Here is an 11,811-nt window from a genome sequence, read left to right on the forward strand (position 1 = left end):
TGCCAGCACGTGTCGCAGGAATTGCTAAATGGACGCTGGAAGAGAAGAGTGGATTACTGGTGACAAAATAAGCGTATTATGGTGAGCCCTGCTTCTCGCCTCCGACGGCCGACACACTGACTCCGCTGAGTGCGCGCGCACACACACCGCGTGTCGGGGCCGCGGATGAGTTTCTCTCCCTTGTGATCAATGAAGTCGGCGATGATCGGAGTAATTTGTGATTATTATCAGTACAAGCACAGCGAATCACAATTTTAATGAGTGCGGTTCAGTTTGACATTATTGTCAGTCTGTTAGAAAAACATTTAACTTTATTAAAATCGAAAAATAATAGTCATTAAAGTAGCCGGCTGGAGTTAACTGTGTAGTCGGCTATATGGCCGGCAGCCGGTGCTTGTGGAAAGCACTGATTATATTCATCAACACAGAATTATATTTTGGGGGCAGGTTCCTCAATATAAAGTAAATACAACCAAGTTTGTGAATCCCTTTCTTTGAACCTAAGGGATTTGCTGTCTCAAACTCATCAAAATAGAGTTGAATCTGTATAGCATGTTTTTTCTGGGAAAACAAAATGTTACTCTTGAAGTATGAACCATCACATATGTCTTTATAAATGCCTTCTTCGTATTGTTTGGTTTGTAAGAAACTTTCACATAATTCAGTGTTCTTGAACATAGACTTAAGAGTTCCCAGGATGGGTGTATACACAAATTTATCTGTTACAGGGACCTGACTGTAAACTCCTGTTGTTTTATCTCTGCTAACATCAAACCGCACCCCAAGAACATAATCAACAGGTTCAACAATTTCCCATTTTTCCTCAAAGAACTTCTGTCGTTTGACTCTTGTGTTCAAGGTTGAGAAAGGATTTTCTGGTTGCTCAAAACACTTTTCCACCTTCTTTTCCAAATCTGTGCCTTCAATTTCTGAAGTACAGCTGAGAACTGCCTCTCTCGCTTGCCTATGAATGTCATTTACAAGTTCCTCCATGGACCCCACCATTGCTTGGACTGTGCTCTCAGCAACACCAGATGCTTGCAACTGTGCTACAACAGAAGCACACATGTTTAACACATGATTATTGTCAACAGAGGGCTGGGTAGATATTGGAGAGTCTGTACTGACTGCCTGTGAAGTTGAGGGCTCACCAACTTCATTCTGAGTGTCCACATTGTCAGCAGTATGAGTCAAAGCAACATCTCTATGGAAATGAACAAGATGCTTCTTGAAACCTGAATAAGTGCAAAATGATAAACAACATCCCGGCTGTCCACATTTCAAACGTAATGTCTTTCCAGGATATAGACCGTGGTGAAGTCTTAAATGCTGACAAAGCAATGCAGAACTTTTGTGGTGTGCCTTACAGACATAACAAAGAAACATATTTGCATCCAAGGATTTTTATCAGCTCAAGCGTCGTGCAAAAATCTTGCTCTTAGCTCCTTGACTCTGGGACTTTCCTTGGCACTTCCCACGTCAATGTTAAAAACTGTGGTTTGGATGAACGTATAGAAGTTGTAGAGGGATTCCTGGTAGCTGACACTGAAGACGAAGTGTGCTTTGAAGAGCTCATCAAAAGCTGCCAAGGATGTCTGTGCCTTGCAAGGGATGGCCTTGTGATCAATGATGACATAGTGTCTTTGGATGCTGTTCTTCTTCTCACCAACACACAGGAGGAAGGGCTGTCCCGGCTCCACACCAGCAAGGAAGGTTTCAACACTGGCTCCCATCTTTAAGAAAATGTAAAGAAGAATCGTGAGAAAATCATGAAATGTAGCGCCACTACATTCGAATGACTAAGCCAATAAAAGGATCATCAGAATAACTGCATAGGTACACTACTATTTGCATACCTGTATATATCTCACAACATGGTCAACAGCTTCACAAGAGCTGATTTTAGCACTCTTCTTGTGGCCTTTGGAGGTAGGAGGAAGCAGGTGAACCAACAGTAGAATGCTTGACAGGTCACTGTCCCATCCTAGGGGAAAAACAGGAGAAATATCAGACACATTCACATCATAAGTAAGAGATATCTTAAAGAGAAGAATGAGCCAAGCTAACCAGACCCACCTGAGTCGTGCTGCACAGACGAGGTCTTCAATGTGCTCATTAGAGGTCAGTTTTTTGCAGTCTGTCAGGATCCTAGGCTTGAAAAAAGAAGGCCATTTTGCCAAAAATCTGCCCGACACTTCCTCTCCAAACATCATGGTGATGTCTTGCTCAATCTACAGAAGAACACGCATTTTTATACATATGCAACTTAAAAGTGTACACCTTGAGTGACAATTCACTTAATAAAAAGAAGTCTTACCAAGCCAGTGATGTCGAGGAATCGTGGGAAGACATCAAAGACTGTCGAAGAGCACTGCTGATCTTGAACCAGTGTTTGGCGGTACTGAAATGTGGCCCTCATCTTCTCTTTGATTGCCGATTCATCAGTTGAATGTTTCAAAAAGGATATTGCTTCATGACAGTGCTCACCAAGCAGCTGCTTATCAATGCAGAGAACCTCCCTCTTTCTCTTTGGACTATCTTGATAGGTTGTGCTGGTGGAGGATCTCCGGGACTGAGCTTCAGTGTAGCGCTGAACAGTCAGCCAAGTAGCCAGATCCACTCTGTGGGTCATAGAAGTGTTCCTGTAATTTAAAAAACAATAAATTGTAGAGTAAGTTCAAAACATATCAGGGTTTCCTGGAGGAAAAGTGAGACTGTGGTGGGTGGATGTTGGACCCTCTCGGGGGGTCCGGGGGCATGCTCCCCCGGAAGATTTTTTTTAACATTTTAAAGTTAAATGCATCAATCTGGTGCACTTTGAAAGCAAAATTAAGAGGCTAGATCTATGAAGAACTGTGTGCTCATGTACACAATTTAATCACAAACACATTGGTTGTATAGATACGAATGGTGAAAACACAAAATCAACTACAGCATACATCTGAGCCATCAACGAAATAAAGCAAAAGTGGTTACCTGTGTTGAATTAGTTTATTTTTTAATTAATAATTAAACTGTAATTAAACATCATTAGTTGCAGCCTTAAGGGGAGACATGGCAGGCAAAAACATTTTGGGCTATTTTGCTTCCATAACATGTCTTCTTTCAGACTAGTGGAAAGAAAACATCCAAAACACACATTTATACAACCCTCCCTACATTCCACTCATGCCAACGATACACAGACAGCTGCCCACAATAAATTGATACCGCCCCGGACCCGAGGCAAAATTGGACAGACGCAATTTTGAAAAATGAAAGTAAGTAATGAAAGTGCGTATGAGTGTGCGCGCGCCACGTACAGCAGGGGGCGCAGAGCCGACTGACCAGGAGTGAGAGATGCTTTGCTGAAGCTGCAGCGCGAAACACAAGTTACAGATTTTTTCGGCTCACTCTCAGACTGTGGCGGGACAAATTAGACCATGGCAGCCCGCCACAGTCTAAGTAATTAATGGGAAACACTTAATGCACGTAGGACCTGCATTTTCAAACTCTTTACTCGCCAGGATGGTAGTTTTTCCGATGATGAAAATCTTTTGCTGAGGTTCTCATCTTGCAGCCCAGATAGCATACGGATGTGGGCCACTTCAGGCAATGATCCGGCACCATAGGCATTCTTCTGGCCCAGACAAAGCAGATGTGAACCTAAACTGGCCCACATAGTTAATGCTACATTTGGCCCAAATATCACAAAACAAATATGGCCCATCTTCGGCAAATATGTGGCAGAGTAGGCAATGGTTATTCTGTAAGTGAACCAAGGCTGGTCCACATGTGGTTCAGCACACGTGGCCCACCTTTGTTGAAACGTATTTGGGCCGGTTTTGGCTGAAATATGGCTGGTTGGCATCCACTGATCTGGATGTGAGCCTAAAGTGGCCCACATATAAGGTAGCACACGTGGCCCACCTCTGTTGAAACATATTTGGGCCAGTTTTGGCCGAAATATGGCAAGTTGGCATCAACTGATCTGGATGTAAACCTAAAGTGGCCCACATATAAGGTAGCACACGTGGCCCACCTTTGTTGAAACATATTTGGGCCAGTTTTGGCCGAAATATGCCAAGTTGGCATCGACTGATCTGGATGTAAGCCTAAAGTGGCCCACATATAAGGTAGCACACGTGGCCCAGCTACGTTAAAACATATTTGTGCCAGTTTTAGGCCAAAATATGGCACAATCAACATTAGATGATCTGGACCTGAGCCTAAAGTGGCCCGCATATATGTTGCTATACTGACGTTAGGTAATGTCAGTATGTAAATATATAGGTGCCAGGAGCTGGCTATGGAGGTGGGTGAGAGGAGAATTTTAGCTAAGCCAATGTCTATCATGTACAACACCCTTCATCCCCATGTGCAGGACAAGCCGTCTGTTGCACCCATGATACAAGGAAAAACACCACTGTTCATAAAATATAGTACATCTGAGAGAAAAAAAGATATTACAACACAACAAGCGGATAGATAATTCTGGGAGTCGTTACAGAGTCTGATTAGTCGGACAAGTCTGACACTCTTTAATACCAGCAGGAATTAGCCAACATATAGTAGGCCTAGTCAAGTTTAACTTTTTTCTCTTAGTGCAATATATTTATATATTATCTCTCATATCTAAGAGTATAAATCATGTGCCTTGTTTGATGAATTTGTTGTTTGTTAATGAAACTTTCTCTGATATGGGATCAATAAAATCTTTTTTGTCTGAGATGTTGAATCTTACAGGTCGTCATTGCAAAAGAGAACTAGTTCTCAGTTGACTCACCTGGATAAACGAAGGTTAAATAAATTAAATAATTCATAAAAAAATAAATGTTAAGTCTTACAATAACGTAATGACCAACAATGTCTTTCAGTGTTTTCTCTGATTTGAGTATATGCACTAAATGCACAACATGAATGCACATAAAAAAATAAGCTTCAGCTCATAAACAACTGTAAACCCGAACGTTCAAAGTAATTAAACATATTAAGTACTGTATACTCGAAGCTTTAGAAAAAGTTCTACTAACTTAATTATGTCAAGTTGGTGTAAAGTGTTTTTGGATTAAATGGAGCTATTTTGTGGATAAGTAGCATAACTTAAAAACATCACTTAAGCAAAACGTAATAGAATTAAGTAAAAACATGCTAAGAATGATAAAGTCCTGTTATTTATATTGTTTTAAATAGGGGTGATTTAAAAATAAACTTAATTTATATAGCACATGCTAAAACACAATAAAATCGATCATAACAAATAAATTGCAATCATAGCCTATTAAAACAGTAACAATTTGATTGGGGCAAATGGTCTGAAATGCATTTGACATTAGTGGGAGACAAAAAATGTATTTTACTGAATTTTCTGTATTTTTATTGGCATCAGTTTGATGTAGCCTATATATTTTTTTATTTCTACTTAAGTGTTGTGCAGCTGCAGGGATACTTTTTTATTCCGAGTTAATTTCTGATTCACCCTCCGAAGCAGAAGGCGGCGCTGATGCGCACACTACACTGATTCCTTACCGCTCTTTGAAAAAACGCAGAAGAAGAAAAGTTTGAACGTTGCAGAGACGGTTGGCGCCGGCTGGAAGCGACAGGAGGCAGAAAGCTCGACCTACTCGGCAGCAGTCAGGACTTACTGTAAGTGTTGAATGTTAATATTTATTCACTTTTACTTATTTAACCCCATGGATTTTAATAAAGTAATTTTACAGCAGAGGCAAAACTCCGCTAGCCACCATGGTGCTAACTAGCGAACCATTTACAATGAATGTAATGGTTAGCTGCTAGAACAAGCTAGCACACTACATTAACATTAACACAGCTAACATTAGCTAACCTAGGTTACAACCTGATCTCTCAGAGGATCCAAGCTCACAAACAGTACATTTTGATATGTGATGAATGTATTTCCCATCATTGTATCTCTCTGTTCCAGTTTCAAGAAGTTAAGACAGAGTTAAGGAAGATAACTGGAGATATGATAAAGATACCAGGTAATCCAATGAATGAATTCTTATATCAACCACAACTCCCCCCTCTCTAAATAACATAACTTTATTTTTTTTTTTCTCAGACAATGTTTTAATGTGGTAACCCTAAATCATACGCACTCCCGCATACACATATCATCGTTTATTCTTCTTGCCAATTTGGTCAAAATAAAACTTTTTGCCGTCTTCAATTCAACAAGCCATCAATGTGTTCTGTTCATACATACCATCTTCCTAATTGATATTTAACCTTTTGCACTGCACAGATATTATTTTACTTAACAAAAAGAAAGATGATTGGTCTAAAGAGTCCAAAATTTAAATCAAGATTTGTCTTAAAAACTTGTTAAAAACTAAAAGTTTACTTGAGCTATTTTCCATCTATAGATGTTATATAAAACAAATAGTTTTGAGGAAAACATGTTGTCATTTTAAAGCCGTGATAGCTGTAGTCCGTGATAATATTTTGATAAGCTAATAGTAATTAACTTGTTATATTAAGTAGTAAGTGTAAGCAATTCTGTTTTAAAAGTTTTAGATGGTGGTCTAAACTTTATCATCTCTTTCTTTGCCTTTTAGGTTGCTGGTTCCAAAATGATCTGGACGTGTAAGTTGTGCGCAGCTTCTTTCACCTCCAAAATACAGTTATTTAGATACTACAGGCTGCAGCACAGCCATTATTACAGAATCAGCCCTCTTCCACATCTCTATACTGATTGCATTTGTACGTTTCCCCCTCATTAGAAAGATGATGGAGACCACATTTTCCCTACGCCTACAGACCATAGTGATGTCCTGCCCAGCAGTGAACAAGCTCATGGACCTCTGGCCTGCTCTCAAAATAGAATCTGAGGTAATATGGATCAGCTCTCTTTTTTAAAGTGAAAATTGTGGTTCTTACTCATTTGGCCGCTATTTTCTGCTTCATAAATGTGTGCTAGATTCTTCAAATTGAACTGTTTTTTTTAAGTGACGTTGCTGTATTCTCCTGCTGTTATTTCGATGTAGTTGTATGCAGAGGGTGTGTTTGATGAAGCTGCTTTACTCCAGCTCACTTTGCTTGTTATCAATCCCATCTTTCATTTTTTTCTGAACAGAATGAGGTTGAGCAAGCAGATATTGGGTCAGTGATCAGACATCATATCAACTATAGCTTCAGATTAATTGTAAATAAAAACAGACTATGGATTTAAGTTTTGAAAGACATCAACACAATATTGTATAACTTTTATATCATTTTACAGGGCCATTTTTGTTTGGTCTCCTGATAACGTTTTGTGTTTTTTACTTCACTGCCACCATATTCAGTAACCACAGTACTGCTTTACTGAGTCAACAAAATATGTTTTTTTTTTGTGTATTTCTTCAAGGGCCACAAGAAGATGAGCCATGATGTTGGACCCAGGCAAGATTTTTTTGGAGCTTCTCCACTGTTCCACCTTTTTCAGTGGTTCCACTGATTTGGCCTGAATTTTGTTTTGTTGTCTCACAGGTTAAAAAAAAATTAAAAAATCATAGTCCTCTTCTGTTCACCAGTTGTTTCTCATGTCTGGTCATTTCTTCAATTCTTCAGTGGGTTTCTTCATCTTAGACCCCCAGATGAGTCCCAACAAGGCTGGACTTGTCACCATTCAACACAGTATCTGGGGGTACCAGAATGGCATGTAGCCACAAATTCAGACCAGTTCTGGTTTATTGTATTTGTTCATATTTGACATAAAACTTTATTATGGTTTGGTTGTGACTCCTTATGTGTGCAGGCTAGACAAGTTCATAGACTGTAAACCAGTTCTGGTTAAGTCTGAGAGCCCATTTGAGTGAGTTCTAATGTATATGGTCAGCTCTTGGTTGATATAGCAAAATTCTTCTGGTCCATATCTGGCCCACACCTGACATGTTCATCCGGCCCACATACCACATGGAATGATCGCACTTGGGCGCTCTGCTTCTGTTTGCCAAAAGTGGGCAACAACCAAACCAACACACTGCCAGATGTCAGCCAAGAAGAGACCCAATAAACCAGCACTCACCCAAATGTGGGCCACTGTGCATTTTTACTCTGGCCCACCTACCACATAGAATCATGACACTTGAGTGGTCAGCCTAGTCATAACGCTACGTAGCATTATGACTAGGCTGTGGGTCATATCTGGGAAACAAGTGTGGACCACTCAAGTGTCATGATTCCATGTGGTAGGTGGGCCAGAATAAAAATGCACAGTGGCCCACATTTGGTTGAGTGCTAGGTTATATGGTCTGTTTTTGGTTGACATCTGGCATTGTGATGGCTTGGTTGTGGCCCACTTTTGGCAAACAAAAGCGGAGCGCCTAAGTGCCATCATTCCATGCGGTATGTGGGCCGGATGAACATGCCAGGTGTGGGCCAGATATGGGCCAGAAGAATTTTGCTATCTGGCCCACATTTGGTTGAGTGCTGGTTTATATGGTCTGTTTTTGGCTGACATCTGGCATTGTGATGGCTCGGTTGTGGCCCACCTTTGGCAAACAGAAGTGGAGCGCCCAAGTGCCATCATTCTATGCGGTATGTGGGCCGAATGAACATGTCAGGTGTGGGCCAGATACGGGCCAGAAGAATTTTGCTATCTGGGAGCGCATCGGATGGAATACTCTCGTCTTAACTGGTAGCGTGTTTGTGTGTGTGTGTGTGTGAGTGAGAGAGAGAGAGAGAGAGAGAGAGATGGCGCAGAATGCGCTGCAGGAAGACAGCGCAGCACTAAAGAATCAACATTAATTCATTATAACACAAATCTATCTATGTGCGCTGGTAGATTAGTTCTCAAGCGCTGCCGTGTCACTTGCATGCATTGCATCATTTTTTTTTTATTTTTTTTTTGCCCGACATTCTAGCCCGGGCGCTACAGATTTCAGGCCGGGCGGGGCGCCTGGCCAAATAAGGTCTGCAGGAAACCCTGCATATTACTACTCCATAAATTGACATACAAGTTTTTCATTTACAAACGTACATATCCATTGTCCGAGTATGGATCTGTGAGGCTGGGAAATAGGGAGATGATGCCCAAAGCATATTTACTTTGCACAGAGACGGGTGGGCTCCTCCTGAAATATAAACATGACATTACTACTACAATTCCTTCAGTGTTTAAAAGATACAAATGTTACTGCTGTTAGCTTCAGTGAGTTTTAGTCTCTCTCAAATTGTTAGTTTTTGTAAAATATTTTAGCCATTTAATATTTATTTCTGACATAGGAGAAATTAAATAATACATTTCTGTTGTTGAAGCACAACTGTAAACAGTTTTAAAAAATGTATACACAAGGTGAAAAAATAATTAGTTCTCCACAATACTCATTACTGAATCCACTCCTTCCCTAACAAGGCTGAGTCTTACCTGTTGACTTCTCAGGTGTCAGTAAGGTTCCCTGCTTGCAAAAGCTCCTCAAACACATCTGCATCGACTTCTGTCCCTGATTCATGTGTCAAGTGCAGCTCAGTCTCAAGTGGAAGATCTAGCTTTTGAATGACTGATAAAAATATTAGATTTAGAGCAATGGCAAAATTACAATAAGGACATTACCAGAAATTTGCTACGCTTGTTTTTCAACATTGTAGGTCAACTTTTTGATTTCTTCACAGGGCATTACCATTAGCTATCATAAACACAACTCCATAATATAAGACATTTAAATATTACATACATTTACACAAACATTCTGGGCTGTATGAAAAGTGATGCCAACCTTTCTGAAGAAATGTGTCGAAGTCATCATAGCCATCTTCAGTCTCAGCCACTTTGACATACTTCTGCGTTTCTCCAAATCTCACCTTCACCAACATGATGTAGGCTACTATGAAGAAAAAAAAAAGAAAAGACATCCACGCTTTGCCATCATTTACAGTATGTTCACCATGGACGTGTGGAGACAGGAGAATTGTTTCCTCTTTACTCGCCTGAGTTCGACGGTCAGGTTTGTTTTGATTTCTAGCCTTACTCGCGAGTCATGCCAACTAGTGTTCACGTGGACAATGGGAACCAGCACAGTGACACTGTAACTGAACTTCAGCCTGCCTGATATCATGACGGCTAACTAGTTCTCCTGTTAACAACACCGACATTTATCCGTAAACACAGAGATACATGATCAACTCATCTCTTAGTTAGTTTGGCAAAACATAACCTGAAGGCATAAACATGACAGCGACGTTATTGTTTATATGCATAGATAGCTTCACACACTCGGTGTAACTTTTAAATTACATAAACTCACCGGCATTTCAGACGTATATTATTTTGGCAGCAGCTGAGGGGGTGTGTGACTCCGGTGTTAGCTCCGGCTAACGTTAGCTTAAGAAGCTAAAGTTTTTTATCCCAAAAGTTTTTCTAAAAATAAACTACTACTGTCCGTAAAAAGCTCCAGATTTAAAGCAGGACTTGGTGTGGCTGGTGTGGTGGCCAGGAAGCCTCCAGCTGTATTCCTCCAGCAGCAACACCCGGCTCTCAGAACTTGACCGACTTTCAGTAGCTGTCCCTCGGCAAGCAGGAGCACAATCCCCCGGTCCAGCCCGGCATGCAGACACTTCTCGGCATAACACCGGCTCTCTTACTCCATAGCTTGACATTTTGCCGTGTAAAGCCAACAACGTCATTCATTAAGATTAGACCATAGCTAATTAATATGCGCACTCGATGGCCTTCAGATTTATCCGTCACTGTTTTAATATTCAGTTAATATGGGACGCCTCGCGCACGTGCTACATCACTTTAGCTAGCTTTAACCCCTCACAAAAAAAATGTGCAGTTGTACATATATACCGTGTTATCCAAACGTGTATACTTACGCTAAGCAAATTATGTATATTCATCGACACTCTTGTGCAAAAGGAACATTAAAGCACCCATCAAAACATAGCATAACGTTACAACAATCATGCTAACGTTAACCTTAACATGGGACTTTGTCATGATCACAGTCTATGGTCACGATACAGACAGGACTCCGTGAGACTTATTATAGACACATAAAATACTACTGCATAGAAAGTATTATTAAATAGACATGCTGCGTTTCATTTACTTACACAAAGATACTGGTTGAGTCGAACGAAGCGAAGACAAAGTAACGCTAGTCGTCGGCTGTCCCCGCTGGATTCGCCCCGCTCTTTAGGCAAACACGTCACAGATACGTTGGAATTCTGGGAGCAACTCTGTTAAGTGTTGATTTTAAAATCAACACTTAACAGAGTTGCTTAGATTTAACTCACTGGATTAATACCAACTCTTTTGAGGAACTAACTCTCACATGGTTGAATTAGACTAAACATGTATTGAATTGACACTGTATTTTTAACACACAACACCAACACTGGAAATTTAACACTTTTGATTTTGCTGTGTATAAACTGTACAGGTTCATTTGTTTTCTAGACACAACCCAGTAGCCAGCTGACTGTGTGTTGACTCCCTGGTGTGATGATTTAAATAAACAGCTAGCACTCTCTTGTTCCTGCTGGAGGTTTTGAGACTAAAGTGACTATGAAGGAATTCAGAGCTGGTATGAACACAAGTCCTGAGTGATCCAATCACTCGGACAGCTTAAAGGTGTCAGTTCACACCTGGCATCTCGACATGCCTCTCAAGTGGAAGGGATCACACCTCCCTGCTCAATGCAAATTGACATGTAGATTGGTGGGACAAACAGACACAGTATTTTTCACAAAGTTTCTCCTAACTCAACAACTCACAAAAGAAACTGATTTATTTTTTAGTCTGGGGACTTTATCCTCTAGCAACAAAGAAGCCTATATTGATTACTGTTGACTTAATTTGTAAAATTCAACATGTCGAGAAGTGTC

General features: G+C 40.5%; 1 protein-coding gene across 4 annotated transcripts; it reads right to left on the minus strand.

The window, feature by feature from the left end:
- Positions 1 to 243: 243 nt before the first annotated feature.
- Positions 244 to 11,129, minus strand: LOC115587599 (uncharacterized). 4 transcript variants are annotated; one of them, XM_030427516.1, is made up of 8 exons: positions 11,038 to 11,129; positions 9,699 to 9,806; positions 9,350 to 9,482; positions 8,963 to 9,056; positions 2,318 to 2,642; positions 2,077 to 2,231; positions 1,857 to 1,984; positions 244 to 1,733 (listed from the first exon to the last, which is right to left on the minus strand). In XM_030427516.1, the coding sequence occupies exon 8, from the start codon at positions 1,384 to 1,386 to the stop codon at positions 373 to 375; it is 1,014 nt and encodes a 337-aa protein (XP_030283376.1). In that variant the 5' UTR covers positions 1,387 to 1,733; positions 1,857 to 1,984; positions 2,077 to 2,231; positions 2,318 to 2,642; positions 8,963 to 9,056; positions 9,350 to 9,482; positions 9,699 to 9,806; positions 11,038 to 11,129; the 3' UTR covers positions 244 to 372. The 4 variants fall into 3 exon arrangements, with proteins under 4 accessions (XP_030283376.1, XP_030283379.1, XP_030283377.1 ...); XM_030427517.1 differs by having other exon boundaries at positions 9,699 to 9,803; positions 11,038 to 11,116; XM_030427518.1 differs by lacking the exon at positions 8,963 to 9,056.
- Between the last annotated feature and the right edge of the window lie 682 nt (positions 11,130 to 11,811).

Source organism: Sparus aurata, chromosome 9, assembly GCF_900880675.1.
Source record: "Sparus aurata chromosome 9, fSpaAur1.1, whole genome shotgun sequence".
Taxonomy (NCBI): domain Eukaryota; kingdom Metazoa; phylum Chordata; class Actinopteri; order Spariformes; family Sparidae; genus Sparus; species Sparus aurata.